This window comes from Hippopotamus amphibius, chromosome 15 (assembly GCF_030028045.1).
Source record: "Hippopotamus amphibius kiboko isolate mHipAmp2 chromosome 15, mHipAmp2.hap2, whole genome shotgun sequence".
Lineage (NCBI taxonomy): Eukaryota > Metazoa > Chordata > Mammalia > Artiodactyla > Hippopotamidae > Hippopotamus > Hippopotamus amphibius.
This window is the reverse complement of record NC_080200.1, coordinates 37,503,808-37,531,495: the sequence shown is the minus strand read 5'-3', so window position 1 is coordinate 37,531,495 and position 27,688 is coordinate 37,503,808. Positions and strand designations below refer to the sequence as shown.

Sequence of the window (27,688 nt, the reverse complement as noted above, 5' to 3'; positions counted from 1 at the left end):
ACAGAGGCTGGAAGGGCACGAGCGGAGCTCGGAACCGGCGGCCCGGGCGCAAGATGAACGGCCCCAGGTCAGAGCCTCAGGCCGAGTGCACCTCAAGCCGCCCCCAGGACACCGAAAGCGGCCTCAGCTGCAGCCGCCAGCCCCGGTAGCCACCCGCGCCGCCTTGGGCTGGGAAGGAAGGCGGCCCGAGCCGGGGATCGAGGCTCGGTGCCACCTGCGCGCGCGGCCGCACACCTGAGCGCTGTCCGCCCGCGGACGAGACCTGCGAGCTCCGCAAAGCTTGGATCGTCTTTGAGGAAACGAAGGACAGGAGAAAAAAATTCCGACATCAGGCTTCACGGACCCATTTCGCTGTCCTTCTGGTTCTCCAAGGTTTTGAAAGCTGACCACTCTGACCCCAGTTCCGGAAAATAGGCTGCCACCGAGAGCCGGCTCTGAGAAGGCAAAGGCTTGGTAAGCGCCACATTGAGCGGGGCAAGGCTGAGGGCAGGTTGAAGGCGTGTCCGGGACAGCCGAGGTGTGACCCCGGGGGCTTACGCAGCTGCCACCTCCGCGGCTACCGCAGGTGAGATAGGGTCGGGGGGCACTGGGCAGACAGCGGTGGGCCGGCGACCCTTGAGCGCAGCCAGGGAGGGAAGAGCGCGCTCTCCAAATTATCTTCCATAACTTGTTTTGAGTGAGACTTTTATTGACTCAGAATCTGTCGGGAAAACGAGCAAGCCACTTTTCCCTTGAGGTAGATCTTGTTCATCTTGGCAGTGGAGTGAGTTGTGTTGGGGGGAAGGAGGAGAGAATGGCCGTATCAACGTATAAATATTAATGCCAGTAGAGTGGCGCCGCTGGCAGGACGCATCCGGAGCCTGGAGATTTCGGTAGCGGCAGTTGGTAAGCGGCTACAATCCACAATGTAGGATCGAGTTGCTTCCCTGGTCGCACCAGCAGATTGTTTCCTGGGCGCGGGTCTGACACCTTTATGCAAATGGTAATTTCCGCTCATCGCGTCTTTGTCTCTCCTACCATCCCCAGACCCAGCCTCACACTCCAAAGCAGTGTACCGCCGGCCAACACCATGGCCACCCCTGGGACCAATGTATCCAACCTGGCCTCCGTCCCACTGAACAGCCCGGTGACCATCCCGGCGGTGATGTTCATCTTCGGGGTGGTGGGCAACCTGGTGGCCATCGTGGTGCTGTGTAAGTCGCGCAAAGAGCAGAAGGAGACGACTTTCTACACATTGGTGTGCGGGCTGGCGGTCACCGACCTGCTTGGCACGCTGCTGGTGAGCCCGGTGACCATCGCCACGTACCTGAAGGGCCAGTGGCCCGGGGGCCCCGCGCTGTGCGAGTACAGCACCTTCATCCTGCTCTTCTTCGGCCTGTCGGGGCTCAGCATCATCTGTGCCATGAGCATCGAGCGCTACCTGGCCATCAACCACGCCTACTTCTACAGCCACTATGTGGACAAGCGGCTGGCGGGCCTCACGCTCTTCGCGGTCTACGCGTCCAACGTGCTCTTCTGCGCGCTGCCTAACATGGGCCTCGGCAGCTCGCGGCTCCAGTACCCGAAGACCTGGTGCTTCATCGACTGGACCACCAACGTGACGGCGCACGCCGCCTTCTCTTACATGTACGCGGGCTTCAGTTCCTTCCTCATCCTCGCCACCGTGCTCTGCAACGTGCTCGTGTGCGGCGCGCTGCTCCGCATGCACCGCCAGTTCATGCGCCGCACCTCGCTGGGCACCGAGCAGCCCCACGCGGCCGCCGCCGCCGTCTGCGTGGCCCCGGCCGCCTGCCGGGGCTCCCCGGCCGCCGCCTCCCCCGCCCTGCCGCGCCTCAGCGACTTTCGCCGCCGCCGGAGCTTCCGCCGCATCGCGGGCGCTGAGATCCAGATGGTCATCTTACTCATCGCCACCTCCCTGGTGGTGCTCATCTGCTCCATCCCGCTTGTGGTGAGTGGCTGGGGCCAGGGCCGCACTCGGCCCTTTCCCTGCATCCACCTCCCTCCTCCCGTCTCCCGCTCCCTCCTCTCTCTCTCCTTCCTCGGCCACCAGCGCGTCTCCTCCAGCTCTGGGCTGGAGTCTCCGCGCTCGGCGTCTCAGAGCAGACCCAGCCTCTTTTTAGACCCCATCGCTAACGAGATGCGGCAGGTGCTTTTCCCCTGCCTCGCCGAGTTGCTTTCCCTGAAAGCCTGGTTTCCTCTCTCTCCCGGGACAGCCCCTACCCCTTGCTGCCTGACATTGGCCTTGAGCCTTCCGGGAACACCCGCCGCACTCTGTCAGATGTGGAGGGGAAACCGTTGTAGTGTGACTTAGCCCCGTCCTCTGCACTGCCTAGGGCCGAATCCGAAATGTCAGAGGCGGTGATCTCTTTGGTGTACATGCCTTACAATAGTGGGGGTTTTAGTGTTTTGATTTATGTCGGGCTTTTCTGGTAGCTTCTGTAGAATTTTAGAGCTCGAAGGCATATCGGATACATTTTGGTCGTCTAACTCCACTTTACACGGGGAGTGACTTGATTAAAATAATCCAGCAGAACTAGTCTATGAAGCTGAAGTCCCTGCTCTTTACCATGCTGTGCCCTGGGAGAACATCTCAGTGCACATGTGGCCCTACACAGGCATGGTCCAGACTTGGGTTCCTTCATTCTCTCTAGGAGCCAGGAAAGCAAGGTCTCAGCGGGCATATTAAGGGCAGGCTGATGTACTTGGGGGTGTTGAATTCAAATCCTTAACTGTGAGAGGTACAGTGTCTTTCTAGGGAAATGAGGTTTTAGAGGTGGTCATCTTATTTATTGCCAAGCCAAAGCCTTGTAGCTTGACATGAACCTCAGACCCATCTGACTCTGAACGCTGCTTCCATAATATTACGTCATGTCTCCCTCCTAGAACACTTCTAATTTTGGCCTTTGCAGCAGTGTAGTGTAGTTGAGTTTTGGTACACTTTATTTTCAGGACACCACCTTCTTTAAAATTACCTTTGGATGAACTTTTAAAACGTTTGAAAATGTTAGAAGCAAGAAGGTTGCTTAGTTCTCTGTTTGCACTAGAAACCCATGGGCAGATGCACATACTACTTTATCTAGAGTTTCTCTTGAAAGCAACTAGTTCTGAGTTTTTCGATCTCTCAAAATACCACATCCCTGGAAATTCTGAACTATCAGCTCAAAAAAGTTTGGGTTTTTTTTAATGCTGATTGGGAGCAAGAGAAAATAAATGTAACAGGCTATTTATTATTCCTTCTTTTCCCTTATTAATACTGTTCATGGATCTTTAATATAAAAATATTATATCTCTGGTAAAATTGACTGTAAATGGAAGGAACTTGGAGGTGGTTGAGAGCCAGCATACAGTAGCTTCTTGCCAATTTGTATAAACAGAAGTGAATGTGATTGGCCAGAAGGGCCTTTAAACCATTGCAGGACCCAGTATAATTTACAGAGTTGACTGAGCCACATAAATATATTTTACTGTCTGTAATGGCAACTCAGAATAAAGTGAGATTTTGGAAGAAACAACTCTGCTTCTGCTGGGGCTTCCTCCTGTGGCACCTGCCTTAGGTTTCACAGAACAGTAAATGCCAAAGTGAATGGTTGTTATTTGCAGAACACCCACTTGAAGGAACTGAGGAATTAGAGCTAGAAGCTTAGCAACATGCAGATACTTTGCAAATGTGTTTTGGTTGGAAGTAAGCATGTGAAGCTGTTGATTAGCACACAGTCACAGATGAATTGTTTTCTTCAAGCCTCTTATGAGCTGAAATGGTAGATCTGACCTGATGGTGCAGGGCCATTTATCACAAAGCCTTTGACATTATTTGAGAAGCAAGAGGCAAGAAATTATAGGAGCTATGTTTGTGGTTTGCAAATTAACCACCTTTTAACTAATAGGCATTATCCACTCTTTATAAAGTCAGTAGCGTGCAGTAGATAAGTCAGTTTGTCCAGAAAATTGAAAATGGCTCAGCTGAGAAGTAGTCACATAGACCTACCTTTGTAAGTAAAAAGGAATCATACAAGTCATGGTAGCTTCAGTTTTTAGCCTTTAGTTTGGGCTACTAAAATCTAATTTCAGAATCAATTTAATTATATATTAAAGATAAGAATAGTGTCATCGTGTTACTCATCTACCCACAGTTTAGCAATTACTCAAAGAATTAAAAGGGAAACATCCACAACGGTAGCCTTCCTTGGGTTACTTTTACAACTTTCTTGTTTTTTCATGTTTCTCTCATTCATATTGTAATTTAAGTTGAAAGTTTCTGAACTCTGATGTTTAAAACAGCCGGATCTATCTTCAGTTCCAAGGAAACTAATGAAGTATCTCTTAGCTTTATCAAATCAAGTTGGTCGCTAATCCCATTTGAGGCAAATCAAACCCTTCGAAACATTTAAAATACTTTGGAAATAATAGAGCAAATACAGTTTACATGCAGTTTCGCAAAGCTTGACTTACAATATGTAAGGAAAACAAGCAGTCACTGCAAAGTGGTCACGTTTTTTATCTTTTGGACACCAGGGAAGGAAAAACTACAGTGGCTCTTAGAGGGCAGTTGATATTGAATTTAGAATCAAATTTGTTATCCAAAATATATATGTCTCATAAATAGAACTTGGAATGGAGATTTGAGAAAGGTTAGAAAATTAATTGTGGATAAATAAGGAACTGTGCTGAAGTTGCAAAATTTTCTAAAGTGAGTCATAAACAGTGAACATAAAAGATGTAAATACAATCGACAGGGAACATTACATGACAAGGTTTAGTGGGAGGGTGGTGGTTGTCATTTTGTTTATTCTATTTATAACCAGACTCTGGTTTTCAAAATACAAGAGAAGCTAAAGAAATGAAAGAATCTATGCTTAAGATAAATAAAAGGGATTGAATTCTTTAGAAATATGCAAAAGCGAGACAGCCTCCTAAGGTCCTGGTGTTAAATGCTGCAGCTGGGTCAACGTCTGGTGCCTAATTTTGCAGTTACTAATGTTACAATAACAATTATAATCCAATTTTTTGCCTCAGGGCTGAATAGTTACACTGTAGGATTTGAAAAGGCATTTCCCGGTACACACAGGCAAGCCATGGCAGTATTTATTGCTTACTTGTTTCTTTTATTTTCTTTCTTCTTACTCTGAAGTAGCAAGCATTCATCTCTATTAAGAGTAGAATGGCCGACTTGATTCATGTTCTGCCTGGGACGAGTGAAACGTAGGTCTTCAGGAAAATAGCTTCCTGTGAGTGTTTATTTGGTTCCTTACAATAAACTAGTTGTCTGTATAAAACCTTCATCAGCATTTGATCAGCAGAGGTTTATTAGAGCAGAGGAAAGCTGTGTAAATAGATACACTTTTGTTTACTGTAGGCAGACTGGAAGTGGAATCTTAAAGCAGCTGATGGGGTTTCAGATGAGTAAAAATCATACCTAGAGGTACATGAGGAATGCCATAAATCCAGGCACTATTACAGCAGAACCTGAAGGATTTGATTATTTTTTTTCTCCAAATAAATTTGGCTAAATTAAAAAATAGCAGTTCACAAAAGCAGGTTTTTAGCCATAACATAAAGTTGCAGACCCAGCAGTAGGACCTTGAAGACTGCAAAGTAACACATAAAAGTAAGGTGATTTTCCTGCATCTCATCTGAGTCTTAAAAAAAGCTCAAGAAGAAAGGACGGCTGGCCAATATTTTCACTCTTTCTGCACCTTGGATTCCTCAACTGCAGATGAAGACTTTATATCATGATACTTCCCGGTGGCTGCGGGTGAGTCCTAGTCTAATGTTCTTCTCAGCATGCTTTGCTGACCTGTCAAGGCTTGGTTTTATGGAACATCTGCTAATAAGATATTTTTCCCCCAGAGCTGAAGCGATTCTTGCAGTCTCCTATTAGAATGTTGAAAGTTAGAGCTTAAGAAAAACCAAACACTTCAGAAATAAATTTTTGATGTACGGACTGACCTATAGAGATGAAGCAATTCACCTGCACTTAAATGGCCAGTTAGTGACGCAGAAGGAAGGAGAACGGAGCTCTCACTCCACCACTGAGCCAAGAACTCTCTCCGCGCTCCTTTACTTAGAGATTTTTTTTGGTCACTAAAAAAGGAAAAAAAAAAAAAGTAAGAATTTCTACTAACAGCTGTGTCAATTTTGGACTCTTCACAGGGCAGTTAGATAACCGAGCACATGCAGATCATTCCTTTTATGTTCTCAGAACAGAACACGGAGCACACGCACACAAACCCAGTTACAGGTTCTTGTCATTTAATGGAAAGCATTTCTGCTTTGACAGTCAACTACCAAATCAGTCTAATCAAAATTTCAACACTCTTTTTCAATTAGACATTCCCTGCCAACAGGTTAATTCTTAAACAGGAAGTACCATGTCTTTAACTATACCCCAAAGCGACCTCTAAGCTGTGGTTTTCAAATTATTGATATATTCCACAGTGGCCAAGCTTCCACATATTAGTACTAAGCCCTTTCATAATTTTCTCATAAATTATAAGGAGCAGAGCCAGGATTTGAACAGAACGTGGGCATTTATCTTTACAACATGTAGCCTCCCTTATAGCTTTCCTGGCATCACATCTAATTTTGAATTTATCATCTTTTCTCCAAGTTATGTTTCAGTGCTCCTGAATCCTAATCTCTAGCCATCCTCAAGACGTTGAGAATATTGTCATGTATGCCAATTTAAACAATAAGCCACAGGCGCAAATCTGCAGCTACTGAAAAATACTTAACTTTTAAAATTATGTATGTCATTTGTATTCAGTGAATTCTTTTAAGGTGTTGCCCACCCATCTCCGACTCAAGAGGTTTGGTTTTCTCAGCAGCACACTCTTCCAAAACTGAAAACTGCCTGAGTACGTTTATTTGTGTAACGTACAGGGCCCGTTGGACAAGAATTGCAGAAAAGTGCCTTCCCCTCCCTACATGACACTGAAGTCCCGCTGTGGATGGGCCCATCTTAATGTGGGGTTTCCCCCTTTGGGGAGAGCAAATCAAGTAGCCTTTAAAGTGAGGCAGCGATGGCTATATTTTTTTCAAACCTTATGAAGCTTTTATTCATTTTTGCCTTTTTTCTCTACTTCAAGTCAGTCTCCATTGAGAAGATGCTGCAAAGGAAAACTCATTCATCTTGATTTCTTTTCAAATGATTTGACCAACTTTTGAGAATGTTTTCACCTGACTTTGGAATGTTGCTTTTCAAACGCATGTTTATTGCTACCCTGTGAGCGCTCCTTTCCTGAGAAGACATGAAATGACCAGGTTCAGAAGCTTGTATTAACTGTTAAGTGCCCCTTGCACCTCCCCCGACCCCCTGCCATGGCACTCTGAACTAAGGCTCTCTTTCATTCCCTTAACAGTGCTCAGAACTAATTACCGCTGGGCATGAAGTGAGCCACAAAGATGATTCTTTCCTTGCCTCACCTTTGATTATGAAAGTCCATTATTATTTTAGTTTTACAACACTCTGACCTTTCTGAATGGTCATAGGAATTTAAAAATTAAATGGTAACTCCTAATACATTCCCTTAAATAGCTACAAATTTCATTCCTTCTACAACCATTGCAGCTGTTCAAAATTTTTCCTCCTTTCAGGAGTAACCATGTTTCCCTAGAGGAAGCGGTGGGAGAAGCAACTAGCAACAAAACATTTCAATGTTAAAAATCTGAGAAATGCAAAGTTTAGACTTGACCAAGATTCTGTTCCGAAAGAGGGTATTGGAGGTGGCTGGGCAAATCCTTCTTAGGGAGGCCTGTTGGGACCAAGAACTCCCAGGTGGGGCAACACTGCCACCTAGAGGCTGCAAGTCTCAGATTCACACAAATCCTGCCTTAGGGTTTTTCCCAGAGACTACACAGAGGGGAGGACCTGATACTAACATTTAAATTCATCATTTCTTTTACCCTTAGGAACCTACTATGTGATGTAAGTAAAATATAGACCCTCATGCTTTTTATCGATAATTCCCTTGTCAGGAAATAATTCTTAAGCAGAAAGCCAGCCAGCCTGGTAAAACAGAAAAAGCAACATGGAAGTCACGGAGACCTGGGGGCCCAGAACAGAATCAGCCACCAGCAGGGTGGGGGATCTAAATAAGGTTCTCAAAACATCGAAGTTTCAGTAACGCTTCATCTGAGAAAAGGTCTGGAGACCTGAGGGAATCTCTCAGTGCCAGACACAGCTAAGAACCTCAAGGAAGAGTATGGTAGGAAGAAACCAAGATGTTTTGTTTCACTGATTTTTGAAAGGGTAGAAAATCAGTCATCCTTTGTCTTCATAGTATCATTTATCCAAGCATGGTTTCTAAAAGTATTTTAAGAGTAGTTATCATATTACTGCTGTTCATTCTAGTTCAGTTTTTATTTAGCTCTTTCAGAGATCAAGGTAATAATTTCATCTTGGAGCCATTTTACCACTTTATTCTATGAGATTTACAGGACTGCAATTGCATATCCAAAACATTTAGGATCAGATGTTTTAAATTCAGAACTTCTTGGCTTTTAGAAAAGTAATTTAGTAATATACTGTATAATATGTAATATCCCCATCAGAACTGGAACAGAACCTCTGGAGCAAAACATAGGAATATTCACACTAAGTGGAATAAATAAAATTACAAATAGCCTCACAGTTTAGTCAGTTCAGGTTTTGCAACCCAAAACAAAACAAAACAAATGAATTGTTTGCAAAACAACAACAACTTCTTGATAAAGGATTATAGACCTGTAGTTGATTAAGGACTAAATTCCAGTGTAGGAAGAAACAGAAATACAGTTACATGGCACTGATCTAGCATCATCTAGAAATAAGTTCCATGAAGTTGAGTTTTGCAGATAAATGAAATTTATTTAAACATTTTAGATTTCTTTTTATCTAGTTTGTTATAAATCTTCCTAAAATATCCCTATTCTTTCTTAGTGATTCATACACCATGAATATTAATTATTATACTGTATGGTACAGTGGCAATGTCATCAACTCTTATTAAAGTTGAGATATTTGCTCCTACTTGAATGGCTCCAGCTATGCTTTTATGAGTTCTTTCTCCTATGTATGGTTTTTAATGCATCCTCCTTGGCTGTGAGACTCGGCTCTTACTTCTCCCTAACCTAAAATAATTACTAAAGGCAAGTAATAATTATCAAATAATTACTAAAGATAGATGGCAGTTATCCTAAAACTACTGTTTTTATATGAATTACAGTGCGATTTTTATATAAAAGATCCTGGTGGAATTAGAAGTAAGAGCCAGACATCATCATCATCAGCCTTTAAGAGTAAAATTTTGGGATTATTACATATACATATATATATATAACATTTTATGTTATATATGTACATATATACATATTTATTTATTGAGATATAATGGACATATAACATTATATTTGTTTCAGGTGCACAGCATAATGATTCAATATTTGTATATATTGCAAAATAATAACCACAATAAGTCTAATTAACATCCATCCCCACACATAGTTACAAAATGTTTTACTCATGACGAGAGCTTTTAAGATATGCTCTTTAGGAGTAAATGTGAAAGTGTACTTTTAACAAGTGCTTTTTTGAAGCAGACCCACAGATGCAGAGAACAAACTCGTGGTTACCAGCGGGGAGAGAGGAGGGAGAGGGACAACACAGAGGTAGGGGATTAAGAGGTAAAAGTATTAGGTATTAAATAAAGTGCAAGGACATATTGTACAACACAGGGAATATAGCCAATACTGTATAATAACTATAAATGGAGTATAACCTTTGAAAATTGTGAATCACTATATTGTACACCTGTAATTTACATAATATTGTACATCAACTATACTTCAATTTTTAAAAAGAAAAAAATAACAAGTGCTCTTTCCTCTAAGGAATAAAATGATAGCCTTCCTTAAGTTTACCCAAATTCATTCTTTCTTCATTGAGTCATTTGAAGTTCCCAGAAGTTGGCATATCATTTCATTCTTCCATGATTTTGCACATAGAATTCCTCTACTTAAAATGCTATGTCCTTCCTTCTAAATTTAGCAAACTGCCACTCATCCATCGAAACTCGGTCCAAGCTCCTCTCCCCCAGGAAGCATCTTCTGATGCCCTTCCCTCCAGGTCTGGGCTAGCTGTGCCCCCTGTAAATGCCTCTCAACATTTACTCACCTCTAGCAATATTTGATCTACTTTCCTATCTTCTGCACTAGAGGTTGCTCTCTGCCTTCAAGTGTATGGTCTTTCATGCAACTGTCTGTGCCCAGAACCTATCACAATGCCTAACACACAATAAGAGCTTTACTGTTAAATAAGCAAAAGAATATGAGTAAATAAGTGATTGTGGTAAGAGCAAAATGTTTTAACTGCCAAAAATAAGACTCCGCAACAGCAAAAATGTTAGGGTCTCTTTGTGTTTACTTCATTTATGCCATCCTGGCCTGTGCTAGGCTGGCAGACATGCCCCTTGCCTTGAATAGCTCAAACTGCACTAGAATTAGCTGTCATCCCTGCTGGTCTGTCCAGAGTGCTCTTGGCTATTTATTCTAAAATGCTCCAGAGACAGAAAGGAGGGATGGATTCCACTTGGGGTTTCAGGATAGATTCACTGAGTGGCAGATGCTGAGCAAAACTATAGTTCCCAAGCAGCAGGGAGCCACTGAAGGTTTAGCAGCCAAGTAGCATAATCTGATCTGCGTTTTAGAAATAATCTTCTGGTGGCAGTTTGGAGGATGGATTGGAGATAACAGGAATCGGATGTGGGAAAGAAAGCTAGTTTGGAGGTGGGAAGGCTAGTTTGGCGGTTGATGCAATAATGCAGACGAAGAATGCAGTTAGAAGGAAAAAACGAGAAAGGTTTTCTTTTTTTCTTCTTTTCATTATTTTATTTTACTTATTTATTGACATATAGTTGGCTTATGGACAAGGTTTTTGAAGGAAGAGGTGATAACACTAGATGACTATTATAACTTGGGAACAAACTTATATATGGAAAATATATATATATGGTCATTCTAGATGACAATAGATTCAGGTATTGGTTTAAAAGTTTCCAGGCTATTCTTTCTAGATTCTAAAATAAAGGAATTTCTGGGCTTTTCTGTGATTAGATGATTAGTTGACTTCCAAAATAAGTTTCATTTAACTATATACAAAGCCAACTGGCATAAGGGAAATCAATGCCTATTGGGGAAAAAAAAAAGATACATCATTAAAATTATGAAAACATGAAAGCACTCACAGAAATGAAGTTAATAAAATTATTCTCCAGGGAACTTTATGCATATGTTACCTGTACACACATTGCATTCTTTTATACCATCTTTGATCAAGGAAGATATTCATAAGTTAGTTACAAATATATTAAAGTTACACTAACTTGAAACACAAATAATGTTAATAGGTGGTTTTTCTGAAGCTCATTATGTATGCTGCTCTTTTCTTGGCACTTATTAACAGAAAAGCAGGCAGCTACTTAATGTTACTAAGTTAGACGTGCATGCAAATATTTTCCCCATTAATTAATGATAAGCACTGAATGTGGGCATCTTATTTACACAGGTTCGGGTGTTCATCAACCAGTTATATCAGCCAAGTTCGGAGCAAGTCATCAGCAAAAACCCAGATCTGCAGGCCATCCGAATTGCTTCTGTGAACCCCATCCTGGATCCCTGGATATACATCCTCCTGCGGAAGACAGTGCTCAGTAAAGCGATAGAGAAGATCAAATGCCTCTTCTGCCGCATCGGGGGGTCGCGCAGAGAGCGACCGGGGCGGCACTGCTCGGACAGCAGGAGGACATCCTCTGCCACGTCCAACCACTCTCGCTCCTTCCTCTCCCGGGAGCTGAAGGAGGTCAGCAGCACGTCTCAGACCCTCCTTTACATGCCAGACCTCAGTGAAAATGGCCTTGCAGGCAGGAACTTGCTTCCGGGTGTGCCTGGCGTGGGCCTGACCCACACTGACAGCACGTCGCTCAGGACTCTGCGAATATCGGAGACCTCGGACTCCTCACAGGGGCAGGACTCAGAGAGTGTCTTATTGGTAGACGAGGTTGGTGGGAGTTGCAGGGCTGGGCCTGCCCCAAAGGGGAGCTCCCTGCAAGTCACGTTTCCCAATGAAACACTGAACTTCTCAGAAAAATGTATATAGTAGTGAAGGAAAGAAATACAGCACTATTTCTGGAAGCTTCTAAGATCCTGTGCAATAGACACATAAATGAACTGTTTAGCCGTGCTCGGAAGGGCTCGTTTCATCCTACAACGCACATTAGAGAATATCCTGGCTTTTGAGCACTTTTCAGACAATCAAGTTAATTGCTATGGGTTCCGAGGTCTGAAGCACATTGGTTGCCACCTTGCCATGATACAGGATTTCGGTTACAACTTGATGACAGGGAAGATGTGCCCTCGGTTTTTCTACTTGATAGGAGGATGGCATAAGTTTGCTATTTTCATAACATCAAGAGCTTTGTATCTGGCACACAGCAGAAGGCCAGGTCCAGAGTGCTCTATTCCAATAAACTATGAAGACTGTCTTACGGATGATTTAAGTGTCTCACTAAAGCATGAAATGTGAATTTTATTGTTGTAAATATGATTTAAGGTATTTAAAGTATTTTCTTCTCTGTGAGAAGGTTTATTGTTAATACAAAGTATAATAAAATTATGGTAACCCCTGTCCCCCTAGTATAACCAGCTGAAATTGCAGATGTTAGATATTTTTCATAACCAAGTTCAGGCCATGGTGTTGAAAATTCACAGTGAGAGTCATATCTATAAAAAATGTAAATTTTTAAAAGAAAGAGTTTAGCACTATTAAAGGAATAAACCAAAATACTATTTAAGACATGAAAATTACAGGCCAAAATATTACAGTTCTTTCCTAGCTATGTGTAATACATAGTGAAAAATGTTTAGTGATGCTGCATGTATTTATCCAGAAAACTGTTATTTCAGGAGAACCTAACATGCCGATGAATATTTTATACTTCTGTCCCCTCTAGCTGGTACTTTTTAAAATGTAACATAAATTTTAAAAAGTGTTTAATAAGTAACCCATAATTGAAGTGTGTAATATAAAAATAAAAAGTCTAAGCAGCTTGTTTTCCCCCCAGAAGTGTGCATAGTTTTACTTTCCTAAGGAATGATCTAGAATATTCTTTAAAATTTAAGAGAAAGGCAGATTACACCGTAAAGGACTTTACTTGGAGGCGTGGAAGGATTGGTTAAATTAGCCTTTCACAGATATCATAACAGAAGGGGTACAGAACTCAGGCATGTAAGGATCCCCTTCTAAAGTTTTGTGTCACATCCAATCATGCTGTACATGTATTTGAGGGACCTTTCTCAAAGAAATATTAAGCATGTTTTGTTGCTTAAAGTGTTTTTGTGAATTGCTTGGTTGTAATTAAATTGAGCCTGATGGTGATGTGGTTTTAAGAAGCAGTTGTACCAACTGAAATTATTTTGGAGATTATAATAAATAAATACACTCAATCTGAGTTCCGTATTATCAGTTTTGGAAAACGTGTGTGATTTGTGTGTGTGTGTGTGTTTCAGGTCACCTCCTGTCTTTAAATTGAAATATTTAAAATTTTTTATTTTAAAACAATGTCGAAGGTAAAGTTGCAAGAATAGAACAGTGTTGATGAAGAAGGGAATTTAGAAACCAAGATCTGGGTGCAAAGGGGCCTCAAAGTTACCAGTTTGGATGGATGGTAAGGGAGACAGTATTATGCCTAACTTGCTACCTGTAAAGAATCCAAATATTTATTATTTTAAAAATCAGCATAAATGTGTGGCCCTTCCTACTTGTAAATTCTCTAGATCAGTGCTTTTCAAACTTTAGCATGCATCAGAGTCATCTGGAAGGCTTGTGAAAACACAAAGTTTCTGACACAGTAGGTCTGGGGTGTATCCTAGATGCTGATGCTGCCAGTATGAGAACACACTTTGAGTAGCAACAATCCCCAGGAGTGAGCTTATGATTTTTTTTTTTCCCGCAGTTTTTTAAAAGATATTTTTGGATGACATCAGAAAAACAAGACTGTCACAGTCCTGATGGCTTGGTGATTTTCAGCTGAGGTAGGGCTAGCTCAGCAAAAGAGATCTGGCTCAAACTTCTGAAATGTTTTTTACCATGCTAACCAATGAATAAGAAACATGTTTTTGGAGAATATTTTACTTGTGAAAGAAGCTTTTGTTTTTCTTCCATGTATGTGGACAATGCGACATCTAGATTTATATATAAATGTATATATTCATCACCCATGTTCATGGGGGAAAAACAAAGCTTCATTCAGAAGTTAGCACTACTAATAGTCAAGGCATAATCTCACTCTTCCTTTACTTCAGGTTCACCACCCAGAACGCTGATTCTGGCTTGTTCATTGGAATAAAACCCACATTTAATAAAATTTGCCTTGTAAAGTACTGTAGCATATTCACAGAGTGCAATCATCACTCCTAATTCCAGAACCTCCTCATCATCCCAAAAAGAAACCACATGCCCATTTGCAGTCACTCCCAATTCACCTTTCCCCCAGCTCCTGGCAGCCACCGTATCTCTACAGACTTGCCTATTCTGGACATAAATGGAATCATACAACATGTGGCCTTTACTGTCTACATAATATTTTCAAGGTTCATCCATGGTGTGGTGTGAATCAGGACTTCATTCCTGACTTATGGCTGAATAGTATATATTTCACCATGTGAATATACCACATTTTGTTTATCCATACATCAGTTGATGGGCATTTGGGTTGATTCCATTATTTGGCTGTTATTAATAATGCTGATAACCACAGCTGTGTATGAATATTTGTGGGAACATATTGTTTTCAATTCTATATGCCTGGGAGTAAAACTGCTGGGTCACTTACTAAGTATATGTTTAACTTTTTAAGAAACTGCCAAATGTTTTCCCAAGTGACTACACCATTTTACATTCCCACCAGCAATGTTACAAGGGTTTCAATTTCTCCACATCCTCATCAATACTTGCTGTTCTCTTTTAAATTATTATACTCATCCTAATGGGTATGAAGTGGTGTCTCACTGTGGTTTTGATTTACATTTTCCTAGTGACAAATAATGTTGAGAATATTTTTGTATGCTTATTGACCATTTGTATATCTTCTCTGGAGAAACAGCCATTCAAATCATTTGTGCAATTTTAATTTGGATAATATGTCTTTTTAACCATGGACTGGTTGACTTCAACAACAAAAATTTATTTTCTCACAGTTCTGGAGGTTGAAGGTCCAAGGTCAAGGTACTGGCAGATTTGGTTTCTCCCAAGGCCTCTCTCCTTGGCTTGTGACGACTGCCTTGTTGCTATCTTGCCACATGGCCTTCTCTGTATACATGCATCCCTGGTGTCTTTTTAACAGGATACTGGTCACACTGGCCCACCCTTATGACTTCATTTAACCTTAATTACCTCCTCAAAGGTCCTATCTGCAAATACAGTCACGTTGGGGGGTTAGGGCTTCACCATGTGAATTTCAGGGGGACATAATGTCTTTTTATTGTTGAGTCTGGCTTATTCTAAAAAGAACTGCCAAAGGAAGAAAAACTTCAGCATTGTTTGCCATCTATTCCTCATTTATTTATAAGACTTACCAACCGTGTTATGCAAACAGTTTTTTGTTATGGGAAACTTGTTTCTGACTACTTAGCGTGTCAAACTTTCTATGCAGGACTGTTCTGATTATCTAACTGGCTAGTATTAAATCCCACCTGGTCCCGATAGGATATAGCAGACAGGAAGATAATTTTAACACCATCTCATAATCTTTAAGACAATCTCATGATCTAACCAACTAGGTCAAGTGTGTTAGAAAAGATTGTGATATTGGTACGGCTATTAAAGTGGTACTTTGACTAGAAGACCATGGAAAGCAAGAGTCCTTTCCCAGAGTACGGCCACCCCTCTCCACAAGTTTCTTATTTGAGCCACAAACACAAAGCGCCGTGGAATAATCAAGGCAGAGTAGTATTCACTGTTAGCTATGCCTTTGGCCTTAGACTTTAATGCAGAAATACCCACATTACACAAAACAGTCATTTTTCCTAAACTACCTGTCATAGTTTCAAAACAAAACAAGCCATGAAGTTTTGCTCTCTTTTCACTGCTCCCCCACTTCGTGCCCTTCTCACCACCACTGAACCTGAGTCTAAGTTGCTGCAACTATGACTGCTCTCAGGGTATACCAGAAATGGAACCAGAGAAAAAGAGACTCATAGCAAGAGAGAACATTTGACCCTATTGTTTAGCCTGAGCTGCCCTGGGCCACATGTGGGGCGTTAGCCCTAGGCTCGAAGTACTTTGGAAGAAAAGAGAGAAAGATAGTTGGGCTTCTTGACTTTCCATCAATATCAGTATCTCTACCATTCATTCACAACCTTATATTCGCCCTCCCAGGTCACCCACCCCATTCCACACCACAGAAGAGGAAAGAGGAGCACACCAGACATACCTGCGTCCTAACAACTTTCAACCAGAGCAAGTCCACACACTAAAATCTGAACAACTGGGTAAATATTTCTCTTTCTTGAGTTCAATACAAGGAATAAGCAAAGAGAATTCCAAGAACAACGAGGAAAGAGAACTCAAGGCAACAGCTCTGCAGTAGAACACAGTGAAACGAGATTAAGGCAGGAGAGAGGGGTATGGATGTCTGTAGGTTAAAAAGAAAGAAAAAATTAATGGATTATTTTATATTTGGAATATTGAGGGGAGTATTATATTTCTATTAGTCAGAGGGGATATTTGTAATTTATACATGGAAAACTAAAGAACAAAAAAACAAGGCAATTATTGACTCCACAAAAAACAAAGAGAAGTACAAGAAAGTAAAATAATAGACTAGGTGAGATTAACTATGTATAATACTTACATGGTAATATTAAACAATGAATACAGATTGAGGCCAAAATTATAATCAACTACATTGGGAACAGATGCAGAAGTAGTAAGTAAATATATTGAGAAAATGTAAGAGAGCCAAATCATACTCTACAATAAAAAATCAATAGTTCATGTCATAAATTTCTAACATGAATAAGCAGTGAAATCACAATTATATATATATACACACACACATTTATGCAGTGAAATCACGTGTGTGTGTGCACACTTTTAGCACCCTTATACACCAATCATATTTGTAAAAATTTTACAGTCTGAAAATACCAAGTATGCTTTAGAAACTCTAATACATTGTTGGTGGGGTATAAAATTAGAGCCATTTTGAAAAAATGAACTTGGCATGATCTACAGAAGTTCGGGATGTACACAACATCAATATGAATAATAACTGCAAGGACTGAAACATATCATATATGTCTCAATGCATGACTTCATAATGATAACAAAAACAAAACAGAACACCTCACTAGTCACCTTTGGAGGATACTAGAGAACCAACCTATTATTTTCAAAAGTGCTAAATAAAGGGGAGAACAAAGCCTCCACTACATAAACTGCCTACACTACATAAGTTGTTTCCAAGGTAACAAAACAGTTGATATGGGGAAGTTTTTCTTCAAAGATGTTCTCTAACATCAAAATTCTAACACTCATCACCATTTTGTAGCCTTTAATGAAACAATGAATCTAGGCAATGATAGTCAATGACTGTTGACATTACAAAGAGAGAGAGAGCCAGGAACATTTAACTTCTGGTCTAGGTATCCAAAACTACCCATGATGTATTCTTTACAGAAAATTGAAGAATTCTAATTACTGTATTGGAAATGTAGGTACAGAGGAACATTAATGACATTGGGGGGGGGGACTTCCCTGGTAGCTCCGTGGTTAAGAATCCCCCTACCACTGCAGGGGACATGAGTTCAATTCCTGGGCTGGGAAGATCCCACATGCTGCAGAGCAACTAAGCCCATGTGCCACAACTACTGAGCGTGTGCTCTAGAGCCTGAGAGCCACAACTACTGAGCCCACGCACCACAATTACTGAAGCTCACATGCCTAGAGCCCCTGCTCTGCAACAAGAGAAGCCACAGCAATAAGAAGCTCATGTATCGCAATGAAGAGTAGCCCCTGCTTGCCACAACTAGAGAAAGCTCATGCACAGCAAAGACCCATCGCAGCCAAAAATGAATAAATTTTTTAAAAAATGACATTAGGTGGGATGCAATAGACAAAATACAAAGAGTAGAAAATTCTAAAGGACAAACAACTCAGTTTTTAAAAAAATAAATTACAAGGAAAAAAATGAAAGGGAACCTATAGATTATAAAAGACTAATTAAGAGACATAACAGCAATGCAACAAACGGACTTTTGGGGGGAATCCTAATTTAAACAAACCATACTATCACTCAGTGTGACACAATTGACAAGGTCTATGTTGTAGCTATTTTTGAAGCTTAACTTATAATTTTAAACTTTCCCAAAAAGGAAATGCTAGGTCTAGAAGACAACACTTGTTAGTTCTATTAAACACTATTGAACAAAAATACCAGATCTGTAGAAATTCTTTGAGAAAAGAGCAGGTGGAAATACTTTTCAACCTCTATTTTTAATGAGGTCAGCATTACTGATTCAAGAACAAAAAAAAAATATTACAAGAAAGCTACAGACCAATATTTTTCATGAACATAGACATAAAAATCCTTACTAAAATATTACCAAATTGAATCAAAAAGGACCTAAAAAGGATAATCCATCATAACTAAATAGGTATATTTTATCTCAGAAATGCAGTTGATTTGACATTTGAAAAATACATGTACTTCATCATATTAACAAAATAAGAGAAAAATCATATGATCTTATGATGGATGCAGAAAACACATTTATCAAAATTCAATACCCACTTGTTATAAAAAGGGTGTTTAACAGACTAGGAAAGGCACTTCCTCAATTTAATAAAGGATATATACAAAAACTACAGCTACCATCATCCTTAATGGTGAAAGACCAAAAGATTATAAACAAGAGCAAGAATGTCCATTCTCACAGCTTCTATTTAACATTGTGCTGGAGGTTCCAGCCAGTGTAATAAGGCAAGAGATGGAAATAAAAGGCATTCAGTTTGGAAAGAAGGAAAACTGTCTTTATTCACAACATGATAATATATGTAGAACAGCCTAAAGAATCTACAAAAAAGCTAATGCAACTAATAAGTGAATTATTAAGGTTCTAGGCTACAAGGTCAATATACAAAAATTGATTATATTTCTATGTTATAGTATCAAACTGGAAAACGAAATTTTAAAAGCTCTTCTTAAAGCATCAAAACTATGAAATAGGGATAAACATAACTAAAATATAGACAAGACATTCACAGAAAACTAAAAAAACATTACTAAGAAATTAAAGATCTAAAACAATGACAATTATGCCATAATTATGAATTCAAAGATATGATACTGTTAGGATGGGAATTCTTCCCAAACTGATATACAGATTCGATACAATTCCAATCAAAATTCCAGCCCTTTACCTCATACATTACATAAAAGTTAATGTGAAATGAATCAGATCTAAGTATAAAAGCTAAAACTGCTAAACTTCTAGTAGAAAACAGAAAATCTTTCTGATCTTGGAGTAAGCACAGATTTCTTAGCACACAAAAAATACAACCATAAAAGAAATATACTGAACTTCATCAAAATTAGAAACTTCTGCTCTTCAAAAGGTATCATTAAGAAAACAAAAAAGCAAGCCACAGATGCGGACAAAATATTCACAATACATATATCTCAGGATTTTTATCCAGAATATAGAAAAATTTTTTACAACTCAATAAGATAACCCAAATGAAAAATGGGCAAAATATTTAAAAAGGTACTTTCCAAAAAAAGATACACAAATGTCAAATAAGCATATAAAAGATGCTCAACATCATATTAAATGCATATTAAAATGCATATTAAAACCACAATGAGATCCATTATACATCCACTAAAGTCGCTAAAATGAAAACCAACAGCGGTAGCAAGCACTGACAAGGATATGGCACAACTGAAAGTTTTTTAATCCATTGCTGGTCAGAATACAAAGCAGTACAAATACTTCGGAAGAGTCAGTTTCCTCAAAAGCTACACATACACTTATCATAAAACTCAGCAATTTCACCTCCAGGTACTTAAACATATATCCACACAAACTTGTAACATACGTATATAGCGGCTTTATTCATAATAGATCAAAACTCAGATGTGCATCAACAACCTAGATGTCCATCAACAGACAGGAATAACTGCAAACTGTGCTATACCCACACAACAGAGTAACAGCAATAAAGAGGAACACATTACTGGTACACGCAGTAACACGGATGAACCTCAACACAGATGGATTTCAAAAGTATTACGCTAAGTGAAAAAGGTCAGAAAGAGTATATAGTGTATGATCTACTTATTTGAAATTAGAGAAAAGTCAAATCAATTTATAGTCACAGAAAGCAAATTAGTAGTTGAGTAGTGCTGGTTGTTGAGGTGGAGAGAACTGACTACAAATGAGCATTAGAGAATTTTTTAGGTGATGGAAATACTCTACATCTTGATGGTAATGGTGTCAAAACTCTTCAAACTGTAAACTTACAAGTGCACTTTATTATATGTAAATTATACTCAATGTTGACAGGGTGGGCAGAGATATTGTTTCATATTCTTTCCTTCAAATTAAATCTAGAGTCAATATTGTGGTCTAGCACAATGCTAAGTCAGTAGACCTTTTAAATATCCTGAACAAATGTTTGCATGTTGCCTTGTAAGTAACATCACCCGTTTTCAATAGAATTTCCATGATCTAAAAAAAATCTAAAATTAGAAAAAATTTGGTTTTTGCCTCATGCTTACATTGAAATATAATTTGAATTAATATTTGTTAGGGTTTGAGGGAGTCATAAAATAACACCCCTTGGGATTCCTAGGTGGCGCAGTGGTTGAGAATCCGCCTGCCAATGCAGGGGACGCGGGTTCAATCCCTGCTCCAGGAAGATCCCGCATGCTGTGGAGCAACTAAGCCCGTGTGCCACAACTATTGAGCCTGTGCTTTAGAGCCCATGAGCCACAACTATTGAGCCCATGTGCTGCAACTACTGAAGACCACGCGCCTAGAGCCCGTGCTCCACAACAAAAGAAGCCACAGCAATGAGGAGACCGTGCACCACAATGAAGACTAGCCCCCACTCACCGCAACTAAAAAGAAAGCCTGCGCACAGCAAAAAAGATCCAACACAGCCAATAAAATAAATTAATTAATTAATTAAAAAAAAATAACATCCCTTTCCCCTCCTGACTTTTTGAGCCACTTGAGAGACAAAAAGTCATGTAGAGATTTAATATGTCAGATTTATTGCTGAAAAAGTCTAGGTTAGAGGATGTGATTTAAGTTTGTGACAACAATGGCCACCTAATATCAAAAGCAGAATTAGACAGACATGCTCACCAAGACATGGGCAATCCTGCACAACTACAGGTCTCCCCTTGCAAGGACAGAGAGTCTTCACTGCAAAACCTACAACATTTCTGGCAAGAGACCACAACATAGGCTGTCTGCAGCCATAACACATCCAAAAAAAAAAAAAGGCAGAAAGGAGCTTGTATGTCCAGTTCTTTATCTTAAACTCCCTTTACTAGGGAGGTGAGAGGAAGGAGGAAAGGGAGAGATTTGAATTCCTTGGTTAATGGATGTCCAAAGCAGCACTGTGGAAAAAAAGCCATCCCTACCTTCTACCCTCCCAGTAAAGTGTAGATCAGCATTTCTAATACTTCCTTCCACCCTGGCACACACAGCAAGTGAGGTTCACACACAACACACAGTAAGGCACAATTCATGGTACACTGGCTATAGGGCCATCCCTTCTCTTCCATTCAAGTTGACATATTTAATTGCATGTGGCTAAAGTGAAATATTTCATTTTACTTTGGTAATGAGTAAATCATTTACAAATTTGTGTATTTTATTATTGGTTAAAAAAACCACATTACTTTCTTAATCCTAAAATGTCATCAATTACAAAATACACCATCAGTTTCATAACAACCTCTGAGGAAAAACACACTTAATATACCTATTGATTTGAAGATAATTATAGAACTATGGTTCTTGTGTCAACTCACAACTCATTAGATACATGTATGTCATGGAATCAAAGTCCAGAGTCAATTTAGAAGGGCTTCTGACTCATGAAACCTGAAATTAGAGAAATGACTGACAATTTCCTACTGCTGGGAAGGGCAGGGAAACAAGCTTTTGACATCATTATATAAAGTATAATTTTCAAACTGGTCAGTTATTAATCCTGGAAACTCTAGCTTTCTGAGACAAAGCTTTTTTTAATTTAAAGTCTTCATTATAGTTTTGACATATAACATCAATTTAAAAGCTGATTTCATACTTAAGAGTACCATAGGACTTCCCTGGTGGCGCAGTGTTTAAGAATCCACCTACCAATGCAGGGGACACAGGTTCGAGCCCTGGTCCAGGAAGATCCCACATGCTGCAGAGCAACTAAGCCTGTGCACCAGAGCCCGTGAGCCACAACTAATGAGCCCACGTGCCACCACTACTGAAGCCTGCACGCCTAGCACCCATGCCCTGCAACTAGAGAAGCCACTGCAATGAGAAGCCCACACCCCACAAAAATTATCCCCTGCTTCACGCAACTAGAGAAAGCCCGCACACAGCAATGAAGATCCAACGCACCCAATAAACAAATTTTTAAAAAAAGATCACTATTCACATCCTTATAAAACAATGTATGCATTTTTCTCTTCACACCCAGAAGAGTGTTAGCTAAGCATCTTTTGCGACCTGAGGAAATGAGCTGCCTTCCTCCATAATTCAATATTTCTTTCTCTCCTCCACCCTGCATCTAAACCATCTTATGTCTTATCTCTGTGTAAGGAAGAGACAAAGCTGGCCTACTGATGTCAATGCAGAGGAAACACTAGGTTCATAAACAGAATCTAGTGGCTACATGCACTCCATCCTGGGTCTTGCTTCTTTTGGGTCAAGGTATAGACCTTATACCAAGTATAGTCCTCAACTGAAAGCCATCCATCCTATAGTATCAGAAGTAGTGACTTCTCACTTTCAGGTAAGGAAAAGATTACAAAGAAGTTCTCCTCCTTACTTAAAATCAGAAGAAAGTGAGGTTAAATAAAACCAATTCAAGTTCTTCATAGAAATAGCTAGCATTTACTGAGTACTTCACATATGAGACACTATACAAGGTGCCTTACATATTTTATTTTCACATAAGAAACTAAATTAAATAAATCAATATTTTTTCAAAAGCTAACAACACAAAATAATAGGCAAACCTTTAAATGCAGGAAAAAACCTATTTACTCACAAATTACACCATAAACATCCGTTACCCAAAACAACATACGAAATAGTAAGTGCTCACTTCTCTAGATACCCAACTAGAGAATATGCCTTATTAAACAAAATAAAATATAATTAATATTTGTTTTCTGGATCTTTCTAAAACTAACTTCTCTAACCAGAGCTAACTTTCTGATATAACTTTGGGGAAAAAATATAATACTTTTCAAGGCAAATGCTGGCTTCTCCAACTCTGAAGAAAAGAGGTAAGCATTCCACTAAAAGAAATGTTTTTAAATCATCTCAGACAATGATGTAGACCATCACACGTACATACTCCCAGAGGGTAAGGTAAGATTCCTTAAAATAAAGTAACTTACTTCCTAACAAGGATAAAATAAATTTTAAACCAATAATAGCGTCCTGAGTTTCAGAAGTAACAGTACCCAGCAGTTCTACTTAACTGTACTAAAATATACGTAGCATAAAAATAATATTAGCAATGACAGAACTGATTTGTGGATGTGACTGTGGCCTTTCAATGAAATATATTCTTCAATAGATCCTTTCTACTCATGGGATTGAACCATAAATCACATGTCAGTTTCTATGTATGTTGTGCCTAAGGCATCCACTCACTGGCACTTCAATAACATCTCTACTTTTTTTTTCCCCCAATTTTTAGAAAGGTATAATTTAGCTATTTAAAATTGTGATTGTTTCTCATTTCACTGAGTAGTTCCAGAAAAGTTAACTAGAAAAGGAATTCCAAACCATCAGCTGGAAAGTTATAGCAAGAGATAAGTTATTTTCAAGGTTTTCAATCTTAAAAATAAGGAAAAGAAAATACTGCTTTTGACTGGGACAGTAACAGTGCAATTTGTTATGATGTATCTATAAGAGCCATTCATTTTTAAAAATGCACATCTTAAAAATGACTCCCTTGGTGCTAAGGACTACTCTATCTACTTTAATAATTTAAAAAATAAAACCATGATTTTGACATATATCAGTATTTCACACATCTAACAAACACTGAAAGTGGCAACTACCATTGTTATAATAAAGTCAAAACAAAAGCACAAACAGAATTAAGAGAAACATCAGAAGATGTTCAGAATGTACACATTTGCATGCATTTTTTGAAAGCCAAACTTTCAAGGATCCCACATATAACCAAATGACAACTTTGAATCAAAATGAATGTCAAAAAGATTCAAGCTTTGTGACAGACTTACTCTAATGACACAAGAGAAAAAGAAGAGTGAATAGTAACAGCAGTATATTTCTAGTAGGGAAAGAAGCCTACTTCCTTTATCATAAAACAAAAGCCAACAAGTTAATATTTTAATAACACTGGCCATCAAGTTATTCACTATTTGAGAATTTACTTTTCAAGTTGTCTCTTTAAAATGCATTCACTTACATATTTGGATTAAATTAAGCTTATTAATTAAAAAACCACTGTACTCAGAGTTTTAACCTTAAGAAGCTGAAATCGTAGCTTATCAAAGCATAATTCAAACACTACACAATACTTCTTCCATTTTTATATGCCTCATCTGAAAAACTTATTTTTTAAACAGGAGTTTTGCCCTGTTTCTCCAAGACTAAATGCCCCCATGGCTAAAATTTGATTCAATCAAAGATAGATTCAAATGACTCCTGCTAAGCTTCATCGGGCTTTGATAAAAACAGAGCCATCAGGTGGTGCAGCACCGTCTTCCTCCTCAGTCACAGTCTCTACAGTCCCAGAAGCCGACACAATAACCATTGTTTTATTTGCTGCAACAGTCTTCTGTTTTTCAGCAATAGCTGCACAAACAGCAACAATCTCATCACTTTCAAAGTCATAGTCAGGAATTGACTTTGGCGAGAATTGTGTTACGTCTGCTGGTGCTTCACTTTTTTTAATCTTCTGTGCTACCTTCTGCTGCTCCTGGAGCGTTCTTGCCCAAGAAAGGTCTTCTTTCCATATTTCAGGGTTCATTGGATAGATGTGAAGGGCTACTTGAAAACTTCGAATTGCCTAGGGGGGAGAAAAGGTCAGACTCTTTTGTTTGCTTAGTTTTAAAAAAGGTGGGTATTTAATATAATCCATGATATCCATCTCTGTCTGTCTCTCTCTTTTTTTTCTCAATGTATTAGAATGTAAAGATGGAAGTTAGAGCTGTGCTCTAATCACTGGATGATGGTTATGATAAAAAGAAAAAAGAGTCAAAGAGTGTAAAAGAAAGTGGCTGACAAACTGATGAGAACTTAAAAGTTCATTAAAACAGAGGTACTGATATTATTGCTCCATACAAGGCAAATGCATTGTTCAGCTTCTGCAGATGAGCAAATATATAAATCTGGAGATTTCCTGGGCTAACCCATGATCAGAAAGCTACCAGGAATGCATATCTTTGAAGCCAAGAGTTTAGATCATAATAATGATAACGTCTTGAGTGTCACAAGAGACAAAGAAGGACATTATATAATGATAAAAGGGTCAATTCACCAGAAAAATATAACAATTATAAATATATGCACCCGAACATCAGAACATTTAAGTATATAAAGTAAACACTGACAGAACCGAAGGGAGACATGGACAGCAATAAAGTATTACTAGGAGACTTCAATACCCCACTTTCAATAATGGATAGAACATTCAGACAGAAGATCAATAAGGAAACAGAAGATTTGAATAACACTACAAACCAAAGGGACCTAACAGACATATATAGAATGATTCATCCAACAATAACAGAATACACATTATTCTCAAGAACAGAGCGAACATTTTCCAGGATAGATCATATCTTAGGTCACAAAACAAGTCTTAAATTTAAGAAGACATGCCAAGTATCTTTTCTGACTACAGTGGACTAAAACTAGAAATCAACAGCAGAAAGAAACTGGAAAAATTTACAAATATGTGGAAATTAAACAGCACACTCTTGAACAACCAGTGAGTCAAAGAAATCAAAAGAGAAATTAAAATGTATCTTGAGATGAAAATGAAAATATAACATCCTGATACTATAGGATACAGTAAAAGCAAAACTAAGTGGAAGTTTATAGTGATTAAATGCCTATGTTAAAAAAAAAAGAAAAGATCTCAAGTAAAACTCCTAACTTTACACCTCAACGAATTAGAAAATGAAAAACAAACTAAGCCTATGACCATTTTCCAACATACACACTTAGCTCCACATAAAAATCTAAGTAATTACTCATAGAGATATATCCAATTATTGACTTTTAATTTACTACTTGTTCTATTTACCTATGTATTTTCTTATGTTTTTGTCTATATGTATATACAGTAACAATAGTGAGATGTTAGAAATTTTAGCATGTCTTCAATATATTTTTTATAGTATTCCCTTCATTATGACAATGAGTAAAGTTATTTTTTTAACCATTCTAGTGTTTCAAAAGAACAGCTTACGTTTACATAAAAATCACAAATTTAAATTTTTTTCAAGTAGAGCCCTTAAAACTGTATTAAATGGGGGGAAAAAGCAAAGCATTTTTAATTCCAAGAATTTCACAATACAAAGAGAAAGAAATCCATCAAGTGGCAAAAAGAACAACTGGTACCCTTATTTTAAAAAGTTAAAATATTTAATAATTTTAATTTTATTGGTTGATTCAAAATATCTCTGTTGTCTCACCTGCAGCTTGTTTTCTTTCTTTATAGGACAATCTTTGCTAAACATTATGTCCTAGAGATTTTTTCTATTACCGTAGGTACTTAGAAGCAGAACAGACAATTATTTTTAAGTTTTTAATAAAGGAGAAATAGGTAAAAAGTATTATAGGATAGACTTTTGTTTGTTTTGCTGTTAACCTGTTAGAAAACTAAATTCCTTGAATTTCTTTTTCCAACTCTGATATGATTTAAGTCTTCAGATAAAAAAGAGAAAAGATGACTATGTTAAATGGCAAGGAAAGAAAACAACCTCTGGTTAATAAACTTATTTTCATCACTGTGAATTTTATTTCAGATTATCATTTTTAAGTTACTCTAATCAATTCTTTTCTCATCAAAATTCCTTATGATTTTTGAGAATTTGATAAATGCCATTTTTGGTAATTAGAAATGATATATTTACAAGAGTACCAGAAAAATCTAAGTTATCTACAAGTTACTAAAGCCATTATTAGTAATGTTAATTCAGGATTTAGCAATAATTTTAGCCTTTAAAGAAACTTCTTTGGGATTTTTTGCTTGTTTTTAACTATAAAAAGCTAACAAAAAAGCATGAAAAATCTTAATTACTTAATGACAAAGAGGAAATCTGGCATCACTATATTAGATTTGCAAAACTCTTTTAGGAAATTAGCTGTCAGGTACATATAATGCAGTCAAAAGAAAAACAAAAACAGGACAATGCTCACCACCAAC

General features: G+C 38.7%; 2 protein-coding genes across 8 annotated transcripts in view; one reads left to right on the top strand and one right to left on the bottom strand.

The window, feature by feature from the left end:
- PTGER4 (prostaglandin E receptor 4) lies at positions 1–13,486 on the top strand. 2 transcript variants are annotated; one of them, XM_057708501.1, is made up of 3 exons: positions 1–453; positions 1,027–1,948; positions 11,540–13,486. In XM_057708501.1, the coding sequence occupies exons 2-3, from the start codon at positions 1,070–1,072 to the stop codon at positions 12,128–12,130; spliced, it is 1,470 nt and encodes a 489-aa protein (XP_057564484.1). In that variant the 5' UTR covers positions 1–453; positions 1,027–1,069; the 3' UTR covers positions 12,131–13,486. The 2 variants fall into 2 exon arrangements, with proteins under 2 accessions (XP_057564484.1, XP_057564483.1); XM_057708500.1 differs by lacking the exon at positions 1–453 and having other exon boundaries at positions 644–1,948.
- TTC33 (tetratricopeptide repeat domain 33) overlaps positions 13,469–27,688 on the bottom strand; it is a 42,001-nt gene continuing 27,781 nt past the window's right edge. For all 6 annotated transcript variants that reach the window (XM_057708502.1, XM_057708507.1, XM_057708503.1 and 3 more), the window contains one exon: positions 13,469–25,321. In XM_057708502.1, the coding sequence (XP_057564485.1) occupies positions 24,968–25,321 (354 nt within the window). In that variant the 3' untranslated portion in view covers positions 13,469–24,967. The remainder of the gene's footprint in view (positions 25,322–27,688) is intronic.